The following is a 22,674-nucleotide window of genomic DNA, read 5'->3' as shown; positions in this document are numbered from 1 at the left end:
GGAAAAATTTTTGCTGGCTAGAAGAACTGAAGTTTTATACATAAAGTTCAAAAACTGACATGGCATTCTCCTCGGCAATCGATAAATAGACACGCAAACACAACGGCCTACAAGCTTTCTCCGAAGTTTAAACTTATCTGTTTGTCAGCGAAAAATTATTTCTGTCCCAGAAAAGTACTTCACGGTACTAATGAGAGAGAGGTCTGGTTCTAACTTCCACCCTGCACCACAGGTTCACGGGTAGACGATGCCGTTTAGCTAGAGGGAGCTCGGTTTATTATAGCGACACCCATGCAGCCCAACAAAAAAACTGGAAGTTCTGATTACTTTGGGCTTGTCTTTTATGCTCGTTAAGTAAATGGTACTGAGATAGCGAACGTCTTGCTTCATCCATATATTGGATAGCTTTCGCCGTAGAGTCAGTGACAAACGGCGTCCGGACTGGGGACCCTTGCTGACATTTATATCCTGCTTGTTTTATACAACTCTTGCTAGCCCTATTGGCTGGCATCGCATCCTGCACTCAATTGGTGTCGCAACCCTAATTAGTTTGTTGAGAAGGGTAACTGCGTAACTTGCTTGCTTGCTCCGAGCAGTACAACAAAAGCGAGCTCGGGATCGAAAAAAATCTAGAACGTACCTAAACTCTCTTCTTATGAGAAGTGCTGCTTTTGTAACAGTATCGCTCTTACACGGAAACGAACTAGAAGTAAAGGATAACAAATGAAAAAAGATGTTGAGTTCGAATATTTCTCTAGAACAGTGGTTTCAACGGTATATCATCATCTAAAGACTCTACATAACAAAGCAGTTTAGAAATACGACCAAGAATTTAGAAGCCCAATTAAGGCTTTGTTGCAAATTCGTTCTCGGTTTCTTACAGATCGGTATGCCCTTCGGGGCTGTGGCTTTAATGGCCAATGGGATCACCAAACCAACTATAACGCCTGTCTCGACCATATTGTAAGTTTTCTTTTCCTTGTTGAATACACACCAATAATGCATCGAGTTCTAAATGGCCCATTAAGTACACCCACTAGTCAGTCATGTTACGTTTTATGTACTTCTATTAAGTATGGGGGCTCGCGTGCTCAACAACTAACATCGAGTAAGCGTGTTGGGTACGTAAGGGGAACGAAGATGCTTTCGATTTACGTTGGTTAGTTTCCACTATTACAATTTTGGCATGTTGGCTATGAAAGTACGAACAGTATTATCTCGAACTCCACCTTCTTCGCTGTTAAACTACTAGGCAGAGGAACAAGGAAAACGACAGTCGCCGATTGATCAGCTCTAGTTTCACACAGTTTCAGTACAATTCTTACAACAAGCTTTCATTTGCTGTGTCAGTATTATTTTTTGTTGTAGAACCGTAAAGACACCCATAGAGTCCTATAGATATCTCGCGACGGCACATCCATTATAAGCTGTCTTCTAAGGTAAAAAAAAAAAAGGGGGACCGGTACCTAAATTATTGTGTGACAACAGTGATTGTACATACATATAGTAGGATTAACAACATCGTAGACCATCGATAGAGCAATTGTCAAATCTTTGTTATGAAGGCTTTCTTGGCGCAATAAGGGTGTCCAGCCTATTAGACTACTAAACAAAACAAAAACCTGTTAAATTGAACCATCAGCTTTATTTTTTCCTTTTTTTGTTTTAGAGAGAGTGCAGTCGGTTTTTATGCCAAAAACGTACCAGTTTTCACGAATTTTGTACACATACCTCATAATAAATATCTTAGGTGACAAGATAAAGTAAACAGCTTTCCTTACATGTGGTGTACGTTGGTGATACTGTATATTTACACTATAGAGTGCTTTAAAATATCTTACTTAAACTTTTTTAGCTAGCAATTGGTTCAAGAACGCTACTGATGTCCTTAGTACGGTATGCTGTCTCCATTAGGTAGAAGCTGAACTTGGCAAAGATGCTAAAGTAATTTCAAGGTAATAGACTCCCCATATTGATATGATCTAATATGGCAAAAGAAGCAAAGGAAGAAAATCGCAGTTTGTTTCGTAAATCGTTGTATAATTATAAACAATTGATTTGCGATGTGGGCTGAAGTCGATTAATTTATAAACATTTTAAGCCCAATCCAATGAACATTCTAGCAAGAGTTTAGTAAATAACTTTAAGTAAACACTGTTTCATTATGAATCGATATTAAGTAGTAAGAAAACCGTTACAGAATACAGCGTAATAAGTGCTGTTGTCTAGTCGGACTCACAGAATATTAAGGCCGTATTCGAAGTGAAGCATCTCGTCGTCTTTAGGTTGCAAGCAACAGCATAGGAAATTTGCCTCGCCTTTCTTCGAAGTGAATGCCCCCTATGTTCCTTACGAAAGCTGCCTCGACGCATGATATATGCATCGTATGAAAAGGAATACTATAGCGGGATCTTTCTGCGTATAGTAACTAACAAATATTATGTGTTATCGTTCCTGGACTTCCTGCATGCGTCCCAAACTGTATGATACAGGTCACTATAACAATCGCAAAACGATAAATATTTTCCAATTGCATAATAGCTAGTTGTCATATGTGGAGGGATTTTCGGTGACGTTGTAGTACTCGCGAATTATATATTGAGTCTGCCAGGCCATAGATCGCTAGCCACGAGGAGCAACGTAATGTTTTGCGCAGGTCTTGGTAGTTTATGCCCAGAAACTTTAACTCGCGCTTTGGAAACATCAAAATATTGCATTGTCGGGGCGGCAGGGAAAATCTATTTTTGGAGAAAGAAACTATATTTTTCTATACAGTATATTATTTAAGATCTAATAGGAAACTACGACATACAGTATTTTAATGCATTTTGTTATGTGTCCATGTTCTAAGGGGAGATTTCTTATTGTATACGGCGTTTTTTATATTCATTTCTCATTTATTCTCACCTGTCTTTTACTTCCTACATGTACGGTAACGGCGCTATTGTTTAAATAGCTGCTCAAGGGTTTGCAATTCTCCGGCTTTGGAAACAGTGTCCGGGATCTAGATCACAATATCTCGTCCGGTGTCGAGCATTGAAATACATATAGACATAGCCACAATGACTAGTTTTTGACAGAAATGTCACCGGCGATAAGAAAAAGTAGCTGTCAATATGAACCAAAAATAGGAATGAATGGAAAAGGACCTAAGGCTTACGGACCTAAGGCCAGATCTGCGTTTTAAAAAAGTTATGCTTCTAGTTCGCTGCGACAGCAAAAGCTTGATTCACTGGGAATTGCTTCCTACAAATGAAACAGCTGATCGATACGTCTGTTTAATCGAGTTGCACCGAACGAACCAGGCAACTCAAGAGAGAAAGTCTAGCAAAAAAGGTCGAATCATTTTGCCTCAGGACAACACGAGGCCACATACCGCAAACGTCATTAAAGATTCACCTTTAGACTTCAAATAAGAGGTTTTCTTACACGCTTCATATCTCCAAACCTCTTATTTGATTAGGATTTTCCACTTTTGCATTTAGTTGCATGAAGCGAAAACCACTAATTATTCGACAGCGTAACCAGGGTCTAAAATCTTGCTGGACAACTTTTATTCAGTACCATATTTTGAAAATTTCCACTATACAGGTTGACAGGTGGAAGAAAGTTCTGAACATCAACCGCGGATCCAATATTAACTTATAATCACAAGACCAAGAAGCGTGGTGTTTTTGATATTCGTGACCTTATAGGTATACCAAAACACCGCCCTAATCCGTTGATCTGTCTGCGACAACAGCTGGACGAATTTCAGCTGAGATGTAGTTACCGTTTGCGAGTTGTACTAACGTTTCGCCATTTAAACAGTTTGTCTTTAGAGCGTTAATTACTTCTAGGTGTCTAGTTCTGAGCCGCAGAGCATTCCTATGATGATGGTCATCGTAAAAATCTCTAGATTCAGTGATGTGGCTTCAGATCTAGGGATATCGGCAAATCAGGGATGTAATAATGAGAATTTTTGTTCTAGCATGCCTATAGTAATGTGGTAACTTAAATGTACGGTAATCTGCACAACAACCAACATTGTAACACCGGCGGCACAGCACTCAACATGTGGTAAGAGTTAAGTGAGTGCTTGGTCATTATAAGAAGGTGAGCTTTCGAGAAACATACCACGATCATATCAATTGTTGAAGCATATTGATTCGTTAAGCTCATGTACAGTCTTCGTGATCTGAAAAAGTATCGATCGGCAGGTAGGGGGATAGAATAATGGAGGTGATGGTACGTTTACTTTCACAGTTGAGAACAAAGCTATATGCTGAAGTTGCCTCGGATATCTATCGAGGAAACTTTGTCTTGGATTGTTAAATTAAAGCTCACTATATGGTCGAGTATATTTCATAGATATTCGGAAAGTTTAATTAGTTAGTCGAAATGTTTTTCCAAATACTTTTTCGGTGACATCTCAAATCTAATGTGTAGTGCATGTGGCTAGCAAAGAAGTGATCGCTATACCTATCTTGGTAGTATTTAATATCGACAAGAATCTTTTTTTTTTCATTAATTCAACGTCTCAATTCCACTCCAAACGTGAGGCGAGCTTTATACCGTAAGTCCGCGGTTTAGTTCTTCAATTTTGATCTTTTATCCTTGTAGGTTAGTCGCTTTTGTTGCGGCCTCCTGAGACAAGTGATTGACTAAAACTAGATACCTGGAACTTTCAAAAGGACGCCCATAGCTAAAGCCTTTCATAGCGCAAATCTTTGCTAGAGAACCGTTTTCTACTATCCTCTAACAAAAGATATCTCCGAATGTATGGGACACTACGTACTGCCAATTCTATACGGTTTACTGATGCTAAGTTAATGTTCAAAGCTCAAATCGTTGTCGACTTTCTGACACTCCACCAACGACTTTATGGATTTGTCATGCTTTCTTGCCATATAGTATATCACCAAAAAATAGTTCACAGATAGAGACAGGGTCCAGCCAAACGCCAGACAGCCTATTAACCCTAACTTATATAAATATTACAGAAAGCACGACACATGTACCTCATACAGTCTAGGTAACAAACATGTACATTGTATTATGCCACTTTCTCGTTGGGTATTGTTTCCAGTATTGATCAGTTTTAATACACCAGATCGTTTTGTTCTTACATTGTTGGATCTCTGCTAAGTTCCTTCTCCAGTTAGAAATAAATCAGCTATCCATTTATGCTGTGGATTCTTGCCATAGTTAACTATTCGTTATGTGCACTAATACAGTAGACAAATTTTGTGATTTTTCCCGGATCTACGACGCGGTGCTTACTATATATCCTAAATGTCGTAGTTCTTACGCTGCAGGGATGGCAGCTTTTTATCAATGTTGTATTGATTTTGTTTGAAAAGAAAGACTACCCCAACAGCTTGGGCATGCTTGAATCCTTGTATTTCCCTTAAAGACGGTAACAGGACTGATGTTCATTTTATTCTGTCAGTTGAAATCTTATCTTGTTATGGTCGACCACCCATCAACAAGTGTACCAAAGAATAATAGATTTAATAGTTTATCAAAGGTAGACGTTTCTCTAAAGGTCTAATAAATAAAATGGTATAGCATGTTTCTTCGGGCATTTGCAATAAGTGCACTTTCGCGGTTAGTCTTAAATGAAATCTGAATATATGCGTTCTGAAGTTTACTACGAATGAATATCGGGGTCAGACTGCTCAAACAATGAATGAGTTCCATTGCCTTTCATATGGCGATTATCTAATAAATCTAAATTTCCTGAAGGTCAGGAAAAATAAAGCGTACCCATTTGCTGTTTAATTGCCGAAGGGATTAGAGACGTTCCTTTTAGCCCGAACGTTTACTTTCTGCCACGGCGGATCGATGTTATCATATTGCTAACTGCGAACAAAGCTATTGATGTAACCCCTTTTATGTCCACCTGAGGCATAAAGGCCAAAAAACAAACTCAGTCTAATAGTTTATACGATATTGATAGGCGTCCAGTAAACATTATTCGCCATGGTTCGATAGTTTTTGATATACTAGATAAAAAATCACAGACTATACTCGCTTATTGGGCACATTAACGACTTCGGTCGATACGTACGTATTTTAAATGTACGTGCTGATCGTGCATGCCTTGAATTGGGCTGCTGGTAACAGCATTTCAAACAAATGATAATGTATTCCGTAGTATCACTTTCGACGGTTAAAGGGCTCTTGGACCTTATCAATGGGCCAATTTGGGCCTGATGGTGTCTTCGAGGAAGCTCTGCCATGCTCTACAACTTTATCGACGAGAAGCCTCCCTAACAAGAACGGTCATTTGGGATGTTACTGTTGTTGCTTAAGGCTCTGACATCTATAGATACTAATAGTTATCGCCGCCGGAGTCTGTTATCATGCCAGTAGGGATAGCTATGCGGCCATGTTGATTTCGCCTTACCACATGCGCTCTCGCCAGCATGGCTTATGTTCCATACGTACCCGACACTGGGTCCCATGGTAACGTAACCTACTTGTTTTTTTGTATCTATTTTTACTTGTAGCACTGTCTTCAAGTTTGTGTTGTGTTCCTCCTTACGGTTTGGTCCGCAGCTTGTTATCGTTACTTTCTAGTAACACCGTTACATTTTTACTATAGATATGCTGCAGAATATGTTCTTAGACAATAATCAACAGATGCCGGAAACGACAATAAATAACATAAAACGACAGTTTTCTGCTTCATTGGAGAAAGCGCAGCTTTCTTCAAATTGTCACGTGCGCAACGATAACTCGGTTCGCAAGTAAACAGCTAAAATACAAACATACAGGCTAAATAATAACCATAATTTTTCGGTCAGTGGCAGAGTTTGCGGCGACGGATGCGGGGAGTACGCACACGAACCGTTATTATGGGGTACAAAAATTATTTTTGCTAGCCGCAACTCGATGAAATATTAAGCCAGAATATGAGGTGGCCTGGTTGTCTGCTACAAATAATTTTCAGGCTTGCACCTTTCTAGCAAGGCTAACAATTTGTCAAATTGACCCAATTTGTCAAAATGCGTAATATTCTTTGCCTAGCTTAGGCTAATATATATAATTATTCGTTCTTCTGTTTATAAATACTTCATTATGTAACGTGCCGTTAAGTTCCACCAAGAAACTTAGCTACATGGTAGCGTTCACTTACGTTTAACAATAACCACTATTAAAAACTCATGTTCATGACAACTGACCTCCGAGTCATAGATAGGCCTGTTTTCCACCTGTTCGTTACTGATTCAGAGTCCGCAATTCTAAGATTCACATTTTAAACACGCTTCTTTAGAGGCGTGTTTAAAATGTGAATCTTCGAATTTAAAGGCACAGGTCTGTTTTTAATAGTGTTGCCGGTGGCTATGCTCAGTTGCAGATGAAATTTGCTAGCATCATGATTCAAATTCGTGATTTAAGAACGGTATCCTATTCTCTTCAACAGAAACGTTATCAGGCTGTACTGACAATGAAAAATTTAAAAAAAAAACACATCGTTGGACTTTTCCCGCCCTTCTATTCTAATAGTTAAGATAACAGGGAAAAGAATATCAAATAAATCTCGTTTTTGTAGAACAGGCGATATTTGGCAATTGTTTGCTTCTCGATAAATCCTGGAGGCAATTCAGTTTAAATTGCTTTTTCTGCCTTGTGGGAAAGATGAAAGGTTGCCCTATTGGAAACGCAGTGACTCTTCTCTCCCGGAGGTTATACTGATGAACTAACCGAGAGTTTTCCGAAGGAATAACTGGAGGCACTTGTGATCGATCATGTACTCTGAGAACTTCTATCCATATTGGAATTTAGGTATAACAAGGAGTACGTTATAACGAGACTGAAGGTTAAACCTATACCTTTATTGGAAACACACTCAGGCATCTTACGTACACTGCGGTTTCGGCAATATTCCTTATTTATTTCATGCTCTACCATATATTTCATATTGGGTTTTGTGCAGTGGGTGTCCTTTTCTTTTGACTTGCAAGCAGCTAAAATCATGGTAAAATCCTAACGAACGCCAACAGTATCATTGAAGATACAGCAATATCTTTCCCTTTTTCAATGATGGATCATAGATTAGCCACTGATGTGATTTGATCGATTACTTGTTAGCCATACGATAATCATTTCCTCAGCTCCATTTTACTATACAGATCGAATTATACTGTTCCTTGTGATGTTTAAATTAGTTGCTGGAACAATTAGCGACACGCCTAAGCTGTTTAAGTATGGAAAATATTTAGAAAAAAAAACATAGCATTAAGAAATCAGAGCGGTCAGCACGACCGCAACATGAAGTATCACCCTTTTCTTTTTTTGTTTTTTACATAAAACATTTCTGCTATATCCTCTAATAAATAAAGACTCCTTCTTAGTGTTCCACAGAGGTCTAACAATGAGTGCATGATGATTCTTGGAGGGTGCTGGTTATATAGTGTACGGACAAATATGACTGCGAAGAAATCACCATCGTGATGATTGTATACAGGTTAGGTTTGGAAAAAGAAAAGCCTTCGTCCATCTGCATCATTGAAGGATTTCACGATCCTGCGTGATTATCCCGTCTGCAGGAAATTCAATCCTAAGAGCTGGACTGACGGCGCTTCAACAGATGGCAGTTAAGCAAAGCAAACGGGACAGAAAAGCCGTGTAGGAGAAAATAGGTGACGGAAATGATATATCTGAATATGGAGATTAACTTCGTGCCTGGCAGTGTATTAGCAATTTTTGGTCTCTAGGAATTGGTGCTTTTTAGTCTAATACGTTGTAGGTAGCTAAGGAGCTTGAAACAAAAAGGAGTATAGATTTCCAAGTTAGTTTAGGTTCGCTAATCCGTAAAGGAGCGAAAAATGTTCTTCTGACACGACTGACTATAGAATTAGATACACATGGGTAGACACATTGCGAAATGGTGTTTGTGATGTACGCCTGAACCTTGTTCTCTCACTGATATTAATTCCAATACTACATACAGTAACCTTGCCTTAGTCAATAATAATGATAATGATCGTGCAGTTTTTACCGTTGGCATGCGCTCGGCGGTAAAATTGCTGATTGTTACAGGCTTAGATCTGTAGAAGAAGCGGACTGAAGCCAATATTGGATATTTTTTGGCTCGATCTAACAAATGGTTAAGGCATGGCGATGACGTCTGGCATTAACACAAAGTAACCAGACTGAACGCTTTCGATATCCGTACCGACAGTCTACGAGCTTTTTGAGGGACCTGAAATAGTAGGCTGCATTCATCGTTTGATTTTCGGCGAGCATCTCACAGTATTAGGCGCCACTGATATCCATTGCAAGAATTATTTCACCCTTACGTCTAAGTGTACTCGACATTGCCACTGAACTCGATTCCTCCCTAAGCTGACGTCATGTTCTCGGTTGGTCTTTCTCTAGCTGGCTCTCGAGAATGGACCTTGCCTAGTCTTTGACGATCGTATGCTCTTAGTTTTTTGTTGATTAAAATTCCGCAAATTTCCAACTGGCCTGAAGTTAACGGGCCTCTGACGAGAGGCCCTGTGATTTTCTGCTCTATTTCCGCGTTTTCAGTATTCGGTCTATACATTCATGTGACACATCACATGTGATCTCTACTATTGTGAAAAGTCTCCTCGATTGCAGCTGTACGTTCTTGTCCGACGTGTTTTCATTGGTTCTTAGCAGTCCAGTTTCAGCAAGGCTTAAAACGTTCATATCGGGGAAAGCTTGTCAGGCTGTTTGTCGTAACGGGTACGTGTTTATACGCTATTTTTCGCATTCTGGCCGTACTATGTGTTAATCGAATTTACCCTAATATTCGAACAACTCATAACAAAATACATTAAAGAGCATAGCGTGCTATTATCTGTGTGTATTCATCCACATTGATGCCCACGTAGGTAACAGTCTCAGAAAGATATTTTATATTCATTTAAATTACATACAGGGTCATTTGATACAAAAAAAAAAAACGTAGAAAGAGGGAGTTAATTAATTGTGCGGCCTGGGTAAAGGACAATTTAAACAAAAAATAAAATTGAATTATATATGATTATTTCGAGTCTAGAAGTGTCGGTCGGTTAGAAACCAACTGGAAGTGAGTACTAGATAAACTTAACACTATTCGGCGCATAGTCACCACTAAAAAAACAGACAGAGCCGGTCATCCTAGTTAGCCGCATTTAAATAATTGTTACGTGTCAGATATGGACAATGTAACATTTGATCAACTACAGCTGGAATATCGAGCAAGCAAAATGGGCATCCCCGAAGTCTACTACCAAGTGAACATTGGCAAAAGGTCTGGGTTTTAAGTTGTTTAGCAAAATTTTAGAATCGAGTGCAAGTACATCATAGAAATCATAGATAGCTAGAAGGTGCAAACGGGAAAGGCTAGCACTGAGTTAGGCCACACGTTTTCGTTTTGCACAAAGGTGATGCAATCTAGTTAGAGAGAACCCACTATGAAATAGCTTAAGAATGATACATAGATAACAAACTCGATATACGATCATATTTTCAACATCTGTAGACTCGTACTTTAAATCTATTTGAGGGCCTATTATTCAAATTGACGCATATTTGGGGTGTCATTTAGCTATCATGCGGTTGTTGGACGATACAAATAAACGATCGATACCGAAAAAGTAAATTATCATCCAGTACGTATTATAAATTGAAGTCAAAAATGAATTCCTAGCCTTACTTCTCTCTAGAGCTTTATTAATTCATGTGTTAAGGAGCAGAATGGCAAGCACTTTCGGACTTTTTATTATATAACTACAAATTATAAATGCTAAAAGAAGTCTACATCTGCTATTTTCTGATTCATTGATGGCGTAGACAACAACACAGATTGATAACAACAATACTGATGTCCGTAGTGACGTGTGGTGATGACTACGAGATATACGAAACAGGCTGGAACACTCGTTCTAATTATTTAGTTACCTTACCTTAAAGTCATCTTTTAGACATAGTTCTTTAAAAAAATATGTTAACCAAAGTATGTACACCGCCGCAAACTAGAAGAGCATGTGCTTCAGCTGCCATTACGATATATTTCTCGATGGCCGGTTGATAACGGTCAAACAAAATAATTTATGGCCAACACGAAAAGCAAATGTACGTAAACTTGAAGATGACTTTCTGATTCCAACCCTATTTTACCTAATGATATTATGGAGCTCCTGGCAATAACTCGATATCAAAAAAAGTTGAAAAAGATAACTGCAGTGTTTCAGCCCAATCCGCTCTGATTTTAGCCCACTTTCTTCTACTTCTACTTTTACGGAGTGTAATAATATGGAAACATAACAACGACAAGAGCAATACGATTTATACTATCTCACGTTTGCAACTTTTTGTGTCTATCGAGTTGACCTTTCAGCCAAAGGAGATACCGTATAGCCTGGTGCCGTTGGCAACCACATACCTGATATTGATATTTTCTTTGATCTCGGTCGTCTTTCTGATGGCGTCGGCCTTCATATATGTCTACTTCAGGTGAGTTTAATTCAGACTACGCGGGCCAGACAACTAAACACTTGGAATAAATAGCCAAAATTGGCGACTTTTAATAATTCCGAAATCATAAACCTCCTGGTTTTAGAACGTTACTGATGCTAAATAATACCTCTATGTATACGCAGACAATGATCACTGAAAGGTAGGTGCTCTTACATTACAGTTCATGTCCGAGTTCCAGTCAACATAGTCCATCCATATGATTCTACGGTTGATGATTGGTTGTCGAAAATCAATTAAAATTTTTTTAAGGTCGAGGTTCAGTAACAACGTTAGAGGGTAATCCTTTAATCGAGCGGATCTGCGTGCGCTCTCGGGAACGTTAAGCGGAAGTCCGATGGCTCAAAGCGACCTTGATTTATTCCTTTGAACAGCCTCACTATGTTAAGTCTTCTGATTACCATAGTCTACGTATATATATTATAGGTTCATAGTATAATGCGTTCGCCATCTTATACATGTGCGTTACATTATGGTCACCTATTAGTATTTGATAGCCGTTAGCCAGACATAGCGGCTTCGTACCTATGAAGCCAAATGCATCCACCTTACAGGCGTCGTAGTGGTATTTCGTCCCAAGTGGACCTGAGAGCAGAAAATCGTGAGGCGTTTTAGACCGAATGTCGGCCAAAGAAACAATCGAACAAGTTTATAGTAGCTCCATCGAGCATTGGCTGGCGAAACATGAACCCGGTTAAATAACAGCGACAAAATAACTACACAAGTACATTACGTTAGATTTACATTTGCTTATTGCTTTTGTTTCAGAACATTGAAATGCAGTCGTACAAAGGTACACCTTAATCTGGTAACCTCTCTCATTATTCAGTCACTGGCGATGAGTGCAATATCCGGTCCGCTGGTCGTCGATCAGGCTCGAGCAAGTCATGACGATACTTCGAACATCGAGTACAGTCACGTCATAAAAAAGAATGTAAGTACAGCAGAGCCCTATAATCATATATACACAATTAACAAGGACACTCGCAGGCATTCTGATCCGTCTATGGACATATATGTCACTCAATGTGCTTTTACTAATGGGAGAATGATGGTGTGTTGCAAAGACAACAAATCGTCGTTGCGAATGCTATAGAAAGACAGAAAGCTAGCTTACATACTTGCATATTGTCTAAAAATGCTCTTGTTATAACAGCAGACTATCTCGAAAGTAGGAATATTATTCGGGAAGTACTACTACTATAAATTGGCAACAAAATCGAGCATTCAAGGTGATGCAGTTCCTTCAGCCTCATATATGACCACGATTCTCCGTGGCGCTTTCTTGCAGCCATATGCACTTTGGGCTTTTGACGCACATACGATGACTGACTTGCAAAGGGAAACTTAAATTAGGCCCTATAATACTGGTCTTCCCATAGGCAGAGAAAAATAATGGCGTTTCAACCGAATCAGCGCCATACTTTGTGACCGTATTGTTTGAGAGGTAAGTATGTATTTAGTTTCAGAAAATGGCCAAGATATATCTTTTTCAACAATCACGCTTATAAATGCAAAGTCGAAGATCAAACCGAGTAATGAATCTCGAATAGTCATCGTTCGCGTAATAATTTTTTAAAACCATGATACGAAATCCTGAATTTTCTATCATTCAGTAGCGTTATCAAACTTCATTGTTCGATGCATATTTCACTCAGGTGATTTCCGACGAGGGTCTTTATGATTTTACACTTTTGCAAGAAGCAATAAGCCAAACGTATTTTACTGCACGGACAGAGAAGAGGATTGTATCATCGTGAAGACGATATTTGAGCTGTTTTAAGGCTCAGAAAAGGCGAAAGTAAATTCACAGCTAGGCTATATTTTTTTTTATAGTCCATCCGCTTTGAAGAGAAGCAACACCAAAGTACTGGATTAGGTAATATGAATGAACTCTACCAACGTGACTAAAAGGGATGAACTCGACGGTAATTACTGTGACCCAAAAAGATTACGCTGGAGCGCGTTCGTGACTGGGTGAGTTACTCACAACGGGCAGATCGAGGTTTGTGCATTTGATGGACTATACTTGTGCAGTGCCACTGGCACTAAACAATCTCATTGGAACGTAAAACGGTACAATTCGGTCAGGGTACATTTGACGGGATGCTTGTTTGAGCTAGCTGAAATTAATGAAGCGAATTACCATACTGGGAATATGCGTCGCCCCTCAATTTCCTAGATGACGATGAAACGATTCATAAGGGAGAAATGAACAACGATAAAAAGCCCCGTATAATCGGTATTAAAAAAAACTACTAGTCAGTCTCAAATAAATATACTTTTCAGTTCAATTTCGGATCAATATTGAAGGACCTAGTAGTTGACGATAGCAAACTTCGATGGAGATATTGCACGATGTATTCTATGCATTGTGATCCGTCAGTGCAGTACGACTAGATCTGAAGACTTTTCTGATTTCAAAGAAATGAAAACAAGGTCAAATGCTATCTCTAGATTAAATCAAGTACTCTGTCTTCTACAATAAGTATTGCCCTCTTACGAGATTCCTAATAATGATCCGCTGTAATGCCAAAGTCTCGATTAAAAAGCTTTCCCACAATATACAACTACAATAGCCGTTATTGGTCGATTCTGCTAGGTTCTGCTAGATAAGCTCAAACCTGTATTTATAAGAAAAAACATTGAAACACTAGGCAATAGTATAATAAACGTTTCGGGCATCAGTCTCTTGAAGGACATCTGCTACAAATTATAGTACATTTATAGCATTTGTAAAATCACACAAAAATTCATCACACATTTTTTTAGTTTGGTATGACTCTAACTAAATGTTTCTTTGCCACATCCACCTATATCTGTCACGCTCCAAGCAAACGCGTTCTGTCGTCCAGTGAAGTAACAAATATTAGTTGCAGCAAGGGTAAAAAAGAAAGAATATATCTGCTTAGTAATTTCCTCTCGTCTGCCGAAAGGCAAACTTAACTAGGGCTTTCGGCACAAGATTAACATGCTGAAGAAGCTCTTAGCGAGATCTTTAGAAACAACTATCGTTCACAAGAAAACTCGATCATCTTTCGTGTGTTCCGCTTTAAACGTTATAAACTAATTGCTTTTCGTAAACGATACTCGACATATAGTATAGGTCTATGTATCACACATGTGAAAGCGACGTTTCATCGACTCTGTATAGATGCGAAATGTACATGTGTTGTGGATTTTTCAACTATCGAAAATAGATTGATACAACACAACAGTTAAAGGAACACAAACTTGTCGCTGGTTATTTAGGCAGACAAGCAGCTCCTGCCTTACGACGTCTGGGCGATGCAGGTCTTGTTCCGTCGACGAGACTCTAAATCCTAAGAAGCTGATAGAACCTTTATAAGTTTGTGAATCAGGCCAGAGGAAGTGCAATGACAGCATTTGCCTTTGCGCAATTTTCGTTTTATATATCCTGTAAAAGCCATGCTGTGTTTAATGGGGAAGCTCTCACAGAAAGATTGCGGCGCCACCATCAGTGAATGCAAGACATTACCTACTGATAAGCATCTTTGCTCTGTACCCAGCTTTACATCTATAATCTCTGTTCATTTCGATAGAAAGGTTTCCTCCTCCGATTCCATGTTGCTCTTCTCTATCGATTAGTGTATGAGCAATGTCTATCGCTTAGTTACTAACTAGCTAATGGTCAAGTGTTGTAACCTATAACACCTTTTCCGATGCTTGATTATCGTTGTGTTTAGATCAGAAGATTTTTGTTAAATTTGAATTTCCAAAATGATTTGTTACGTGACAAAGAACGGCATGTCGAGATACTGCGAAGGCAGCTCACAATGCTTGTTCCGCGTGTTGTGATCGCTCTATTCGTTCGCAAGTGAGACTTTGAAAGGTCCAACAAAATATATTCCTTAAGTCGAGAATAGCATTTTTTGTAAGACTAGCCACTGTTGATCGTTTTAGTTCCTTTAGCTATTGTACCTTGATTACACGTGTCGCTCAATTCCAAATTTTAACTTCGGCAGAAGACGTTGTAAAAAAAAGACCTAAATTTTATGACATCAGGCTCGTAAACTAGCTATTTAACGTGTATCACATAGGGTTTGATTGAGTGAATTTAACAATGGAAAACAATCCGACACAGCGTTTACCTTTTGCACATTAGCTCAGGCCCTATGCGATTTCCTTCAATTCCAATATTTATTTAATATTAATGAAGAAATATCTTTTTTATTTTAGCGCAGTCATAAATGCTGTCCTTAAATGAGGCTTGGAAGTTAATTTTGAAATCTAAGCAAGGCTTGTCTGTCGGCGCTAACATGGCAATGGGTTAACAACCAGTTAACCCAGCTACGTAACCAGGACTGTGTTTCTGTATTGCTTTCAAGGCTGTGACTACGACAATTAAGTGTTCATATTCATTTATCTGCGATTCTAACCGCCGCATAGCGACGATAAAAGAAGGCGCTAAAGGATTACACCTATGAAATCTCTATGTCGAGTTAGGTGTTTTAGGCTGGTGTATGTGTAATAGCCGATATTCGTTTCCTTTTATTTCTAATTAAGCTTGTTGTATGTCTTTTTTTTCCCGTTTCCGTAGGCATTCGGACTTCAAAAATTGGTATCGTAGACGCTAAAAAAACAGCAATTTATATACTATTTTTTGATGGTGTCATTGACGTTAAAAGTCATACAAGTCAATGTGGTGTATGCAATAAGGGTTCTAGCTGAGAGTAGTAGTTTTGAAATGAGATTGCGAGATTAAAAAAAATCACATTTTCAACCTTAAGACTACAATACATTGAACGCTTCGAGTCTGCCGCTGACCGCCTGGGATTATTTTTGAAGGAAGATTGGTCTCCTAGATAGGCCTACATCGCTTAGCTCTCATCCTATGCAAAATAAGTATTAAGGGTTGCTTCCGCAGCTTTTCAACATGTGGACAAATGTGTAAGTGTTGAAAATTGTACTTTTTGCCAACCGATACACTCATTATTCTAGAGTAATGTAAAGTACACTATTTCTGATCTGAATAAAACGTAATACAAGTGATCTTAGAGGACGAACAAAACTTTCCAGGGCTATCAGCGGAAAAGGCATTGAAGAAAAGGGAATCGCACAGCGACGGATATTCCTTCTGCTCTACCCCAATACCCCACCTATATCATTCAGATTGAGTAACACAAGAATATAGATTTGCAGTAAAGGAAACGCAATTGCAATTCTTGATTGTTCCACATAAATGTGAAACGTTCTAACGCCGGCATCGATTATTATGATTATCAGGGCAAATATTGAGCGACTACTCTAGTTAGGTGTATCTAATCTAAATATAAAACGTATATGGCATATTAGAGAAACCTGGTAGAAGCAAATATGCTTCTTAATATGGTGCCATAAACCTATAAAAGTTCGCATTGCTTTTCAAAGGTATTAAGTACCACCGTGTTTCATAGTAAAGTAAACGCTACAATAGAGAACGATGTTAAGGCTAAACGTGTGCTACAGTAATATATTACGCTTAGCAGATTATGTGCTTTCAATTCGGGGAAAATAGATAGATCGGCTCAGCCTTACTCGAGTCTGCTCGTTAACAGCAGTCTAAGTTACTTATGTTATAACGTGTATGGTTCGAATAATGTTATTACGCCGTGCTTAATAATCAACAAATGGAAAAATCGTGCGAGTGTGACGATACTGCACACAAGCTGCGTGTTTGTTCTTCTCTAGCTATTCGTTCTGAATACTAAACGAGGACGAGTCGTCTGAAATGTTGAATTTTTTTAAATATGTCAATGATTCACAGACCTGTCGTCATTGCGTATGCAAGCCAGCGGCAATCTATTGCTTGATAGAGCGGTTTCTTGGTAATGTCGGTTTGTCGTATATTTGTTTCTGATGTTGTTTTCTCTCTCAGCTGTTCTGAAAGGTTCATTCTTCTGTTATCACTAAACAGTTCTGTGTCTTGTCGGCCACGGTTCGATAAGAGCAATAGCAGCAACATCAGGCAGATTATAGGTGACAAACGGCATTATCAGCTTCACTGACCTTGATACAGATATGACAACTACCATTTACTCTGTAAGTCAAACGGTAGAGATGTACATACATATAAACCTACGAGTAACTAAATGGTCAAAAGCTAGAAAAATATCCTTTTTCGGCAGTTCCTTTGGAAATGCCAGGAGTTTGTAAACTGTTTCGTCTAATAGTCATACCTAGCTAAGATTATACAAATACGATAAACTTCAGGTGTTTTATGGTATAGCAACTGACGGCACAATGCGATAAAATAGCCAACTACGTTTGTCCGTATGTTTTGAGGATACCTCTACAACATATGTGAAGTGTTCTAGGCGTAAATTGGCAACAGTTTGCTAGATACAAACTCTGTGATTACACCCTGTGTGAACGGTTTTACCTGTGGCTCCACTGTCGACAGTGACATGGTATTATTTTGTAAGAATATAATCATACGCATCCGTAGTTAGCGTTCATACGGGGAGAACGTAAAAGCAATGGCATCGGATCATAGTAGATTGTAGACAGCCGTCACTTGTATCATAGTAAGAACACAGACTGCGCGAGCCAACTGGTCTGCTCCCACACACTTTTGCTAGCTGTTGACAACGATGTTAGTAGCCCATGCCCCACCCACACATGTTTATTTGAGAAAACAACATATTAAAGCGTGGAAAATAGATCAATTAACAGGTATGTAACAAGTACGAGAAATAAGTTTCCTTCTATGATCTTCTAGTCTGAACTTTACTCAGGCTAGAAAGTTCTTTGAAATCTTCTAAAATCTTCAAGTTGGGTCAGGTTACGAGTTCACAATTGATTTCCGGTATCTCGCACGACGTTCATTGACGTTGGGCAATTTTGAGACCAGACCAGAAAGCGCGAAATGGTATATAACAAAGCATCTCGATATGTGTACCTGACAGAGAGGACTCGGCTTGTTACCACTGACGTGTATGGAAGACAGACGTTGGTAATCCCTCGCATCATAGGTGCAATTAACGCATGTACAGCGTTTGAGAAAGATACGGATCACGTCTTATCCTAGCCTGTCATCTTTTCTTTCAAGAACAGCCATTAGTGCAAAATAATAAATATTTCATAAACGAAACCGAGTATGCTGTTGGAGTACCTATCCTCATGAAATAATTAACAGCAATGAAAGCAACATTAAACATATATTATCTTGCATTTCTGCTGGGTGCCTGGATTACTGTCGCACATTTTTTGCACAGAAACCATATTATTTACTCAAATACAACCTCGATATTAAACGCGAACACCTGCTAGGGCTTTGCCTTATTTAGGAACGCGATTGTCTAGACGTCTATTCCATTGAAGTGTGAATATCCCCGCTGGGTCTCTATTGCAGGATATTGGGAAAAGGGTATTATAACCACAGATGGGTGTATTTCAAATACCCTATAATAGCATAATATCACAGTATTTTCAGAAATATCGATTTGAGCGACCTCAAGGGAAATGTCACTGTAAAATGTCACGATCATATCTTTTACTAGTCGTAAGCCTTGTGGCAATGCTAATTACGAATTATTAGAAATGATAAAAGTAATCGAGCTGGTCAACAGGTTTGCATTGTATATTGTTTCCAGGCTGCCTCTTAATTATTGGTTCATAGTCGCAAATCAAGCAGCGCAAGTTGCCAGAATTCAGGCCAGGAAAACAGCCCACAGATACGGGTATCGTAGCATCGTCTGAATCTCATTTTCCTAATTGGCGCAATAAATTCAAAAAAGTGTGATTTCCCGCAAGACGTAAATAATGGTAGTGCCAGCCAAGAGACTGCGCAATGCCGATGATTGGAGAACGATTTGGCAAACGAATAGTTATCACGTTTCCTATCCTGTTAATGAGTTTGTTTGCTTTTGTAAGATTCTAGACTGTCCAATATTTACAATGTTTCCGTAGTTTCAATATCGTGGAAACACCGTAAAAATTCGTCCAAACTGTTATGTACATATCCCTTTCACTAAATGCCACCGCCATACACGTGGTTTATTTAAGCGGCTAGCGGCTTTTTCGTCGCTGTCATTTGTTCTTCTTACGAGCGGGGATCGTTACCAACGACAACGAAACTGAAGGTGGTTATCGTCACATATGACGCTCAATACTAGAATTCAAGTGCATCCACACATCCACACTAGCCCAAAACGAAAATACTCATGTCTTCGCTTTCCCTGTTCTACATGGGGGGACGGGTCAACCGCGGGGCTTTCTGTTGGGCAGCCAGTCAAATTTTCACAAATGTCTGCTTTCCTATTTGCTACCGCTGTCGTTACCGCGTTTGGGTGGACGGTCAAACGAGGACGATATGATGTTTTTGGGAAGAGAAATAACGGGGTGTCCACACGGCTCAACAAGGAAACGGAGCGTTATACGACCGATCACTACAAGATGGAGAGGTGTAGTCGTACAGGAGATACGTAGCAAGTACAAAGTGTCGGTCGATATATATATGTAATAGAGAGAGAGAGAGAGAGGGCGATAAGGCTATATCGATTCTCAATAAATAAAAGCCACATAAAAAACAAAACAGACCATACTTTAACGTGTGAGATTTGCTTGAAGATCGTGCGTTATACTAAACAATGACGAACCGACAAGGGCTAGAACAAGCATCGTTTCGAGAAGGGTAAAAGCGTTCTAAACCTTCAGCAGTAAACGCCAAAGGCCCTTTACTAGTTTTAGTTAAACTTGGCATAGTGTACAGGATTTTCTAACTTTGTGCTTGGAGCCGTATTGTATTACTCTACGAATCATATTGAACTGCACATGTTAGAAGATATAACTTGTGAGCAGTGGTTTCAAAAAAGCGAAGAGTAAAGCAATTAATTCGGTCACAAATTCAGTAACATGCCTTCTTAAATCAGGTTAAAGTATATCGTTGATTTAATTGAATTGTCTGTTTCAGTAGCTGCTGCCTGATCCAATTAGTCTTAATAGCAGTAAACAAATGAAAAATGTCACACCAACGAATGATAGGATATGAAATATTAAATGCACCAGTCTGAACATGGAAATTCGTACCATCGAAGCTATGGCAAAAAACCTTGGTATTCTGATGAATGTTTCGTACTAGATCATTCGTGTATCACCGTATGCTCACTTTCTGGACGTATTCAGCGCTGTAGATGGCTTACATTCATTTACTTGTCCAACTTTGAAACTGTTTTAAATGTCCATTGTTTATTTTTTCAATTGTTCGGCTGGAACCAACTAATTTGTGAGAGAATACCCATATCACTGTGTTAGTAAAACTTCAAAATACTCTTATTATAGTTCTACGTAATAGAATCTTATTAAATAGATGAGAAAGGGGTCTCGGCCTACAAGTGTACCACTATGAAGTGTACCACTTCAAAATTATTATTTCTGTCATTAAAACAAAACATATGCGTAAACAGTTTTGCCTTTTATTAATAACAGGCCACACATACGTGCCCTTAATCCTACCACCTACACCATGGTGTGGCAAAGCAGTAGTTTGCCACACCATAATGGCAATGGATTTATTCAAACGAAACGGAGCAGATTTTGAATTACTTCCCCACATTAAATGAGCGTAGAGTTATCTCCAAGTCGGTTTTAATCATAGAACATCTTTCAAACAATATCAAGTGTTGACACCTGTTATAGATCATGTTTCGGTTTTGATCCAGCCTGACGTATTATAAAAAGACTAATAAGAAAGATAATAATAAGACTAATAATAAGAAAGATAAATAAGGAACGAATCCCTACGATTAGGGCTGCCATAAAATGTGTGCTTAACAAACAATGGCTTTAGTACTGATAGATACATTTTCGACTAATTCAAACTATAGGAAAAATATGAGGAAATTCTATTCGGTCCTGCCAACAGTTCCAGGCCAATTAATGTCGCACTTTTTCCGTAACTTCGCGTCATATTTTCCGAGCAAGTAAGGTAGATCTATGAGACCTTTTGTTCTGAGTTTCGAAATAGTACTTCCGTGCGCCAGCAAACTGAACAATGGTAAAGTTAGTTAAGAGTATAGACACTCAATTTTACATTTTGTGAAGTGGACTTGAAACGGGTCTCTTATTGCTTTCTCTGTAGGTAGATATAAATTAAGTTATTTTAACTAATCTGAAAAGTGTCTAGCATTTTGAAATGGTGTACATGTAAAATCAAAATGACGTTTGTTCTCCTAAACAATCGATTTCCAGTATTACCTTTGTGTCTTCAATCTACTTATTATCCTGGGAAGTAGCTTAACGGTGATGTCAACTATGGATCAATCAGGCTCTCCGACACGTGTCGTTAAATATAAGAAAGCCTTAAATCATATTACTTCAGTCTGGCCAACTGAATTACACTTCTATAGGTAACGATAAATATTTCTCTTCTATAGTATCTATCTATTTTTCATTCCATCATTTCTGAGAATACTTTTTAGCCAATGTTCTATCTCTATTTTAGCCCGTCCTCTGTAAAATGGTTTTATGTCTACAAATGTACTCATCAATGTCCTCGATAAACTGGATGTTCATCGAAGGTCTTCTACTCCACTCGAAGATTACGACATCAATATTCAGCAAAAGTGCCCCCTTTAAACTATATTATACCATTGGATGGGGTAAGTCCTATTTTACATTGGTTTATAAAGTTTTCGTCCTTTACGTTATTGCATCATGCGCTGAAAGTTATTAGTTATATATATATATATATATATATATATATATATATATATATATATATATATATGTTAAGACATAAACATATAGAGGACAAAGCAAATGACTGATGATCACAAACTTTACTCTGCAATTGAAGACTAACGTTCTCACGATGCATCGTAGTGTCACTAGGATAGGATGCTTTTTCAAATCAAAAATATGTAGGTTTGACAAATGGTGCCTCCGTTGGTAACGAGGATTTTAATAATAATAATGTCGATAGGAAAAAACAGTACTCAATCAATAAGTCCACACTAATATAGGGCCCAAATGAAATACCCTGTTGCTTACTTCAGTCACTCTTTCATTCAAATACTATAGCGCGTCAGTATAAGCACTTCGAGTAAACGGTTCTTTATTTTTGTGCGCAAAAATTGACCACCAGTATGCATAAGCCATCTACTTTTTGGCCTGGTAGTAAACCGCCGCAGGTTCGGAGAATCGGAACAGATGCGGAATAGATCGCACAAGATCAATTACATTGTCGTTTTGTGC

The 22,674-nt window shown here is 38.6% G+C and overlaps 1 protein-coding gene across 1 annotated transcript in view; it reads left to right on the top strand.

The window, feature by feature from the left end:
* LOC111247709 (calcitonin gene-related peptide type 1 receptor-like) overlaps positions 1-22,674 on the top strand; it is a 66,879-nt gene that overhangs the window by 30,519 nt on the left and 13,686 nt on the right. Inside the window, exons 3-6 of the mRNA XM_022798966.2 lie at positions 884-963; positions 11,342-11,457; positions 12,247-12,412; positions 21,923-22,079. Coding sequence (XP_022654701.1) covers positions 884-963; positions 11,342-11,457; positions 12,247-12,412; positions 21,923-22,079 — 519 coding nt within the window. The remainder of the gene's footprint in view (positions 1-883; positions 964-11,341; positions 11,458-12,246; positions 12,413-21,922; positions 22,080-22,674) is intronic.

Source organism: Varroa destructor, unplaced genomic scaffold (assembly GCF_002443255.2).
Source record: "Varroa destructor unplaced genomic scaffold, Vdes_3.0 BEIS01000003.1, whole genome shotgun sequence".
NCBI lineage: Eukaryota > Metazoa > Arthropoda > Arachnida > Mesostigmata > Varroidae > Varroa > Varroa destructor.
This window is presented reverse-complemented; position numbering and strand designations above follow the sequence as displayed.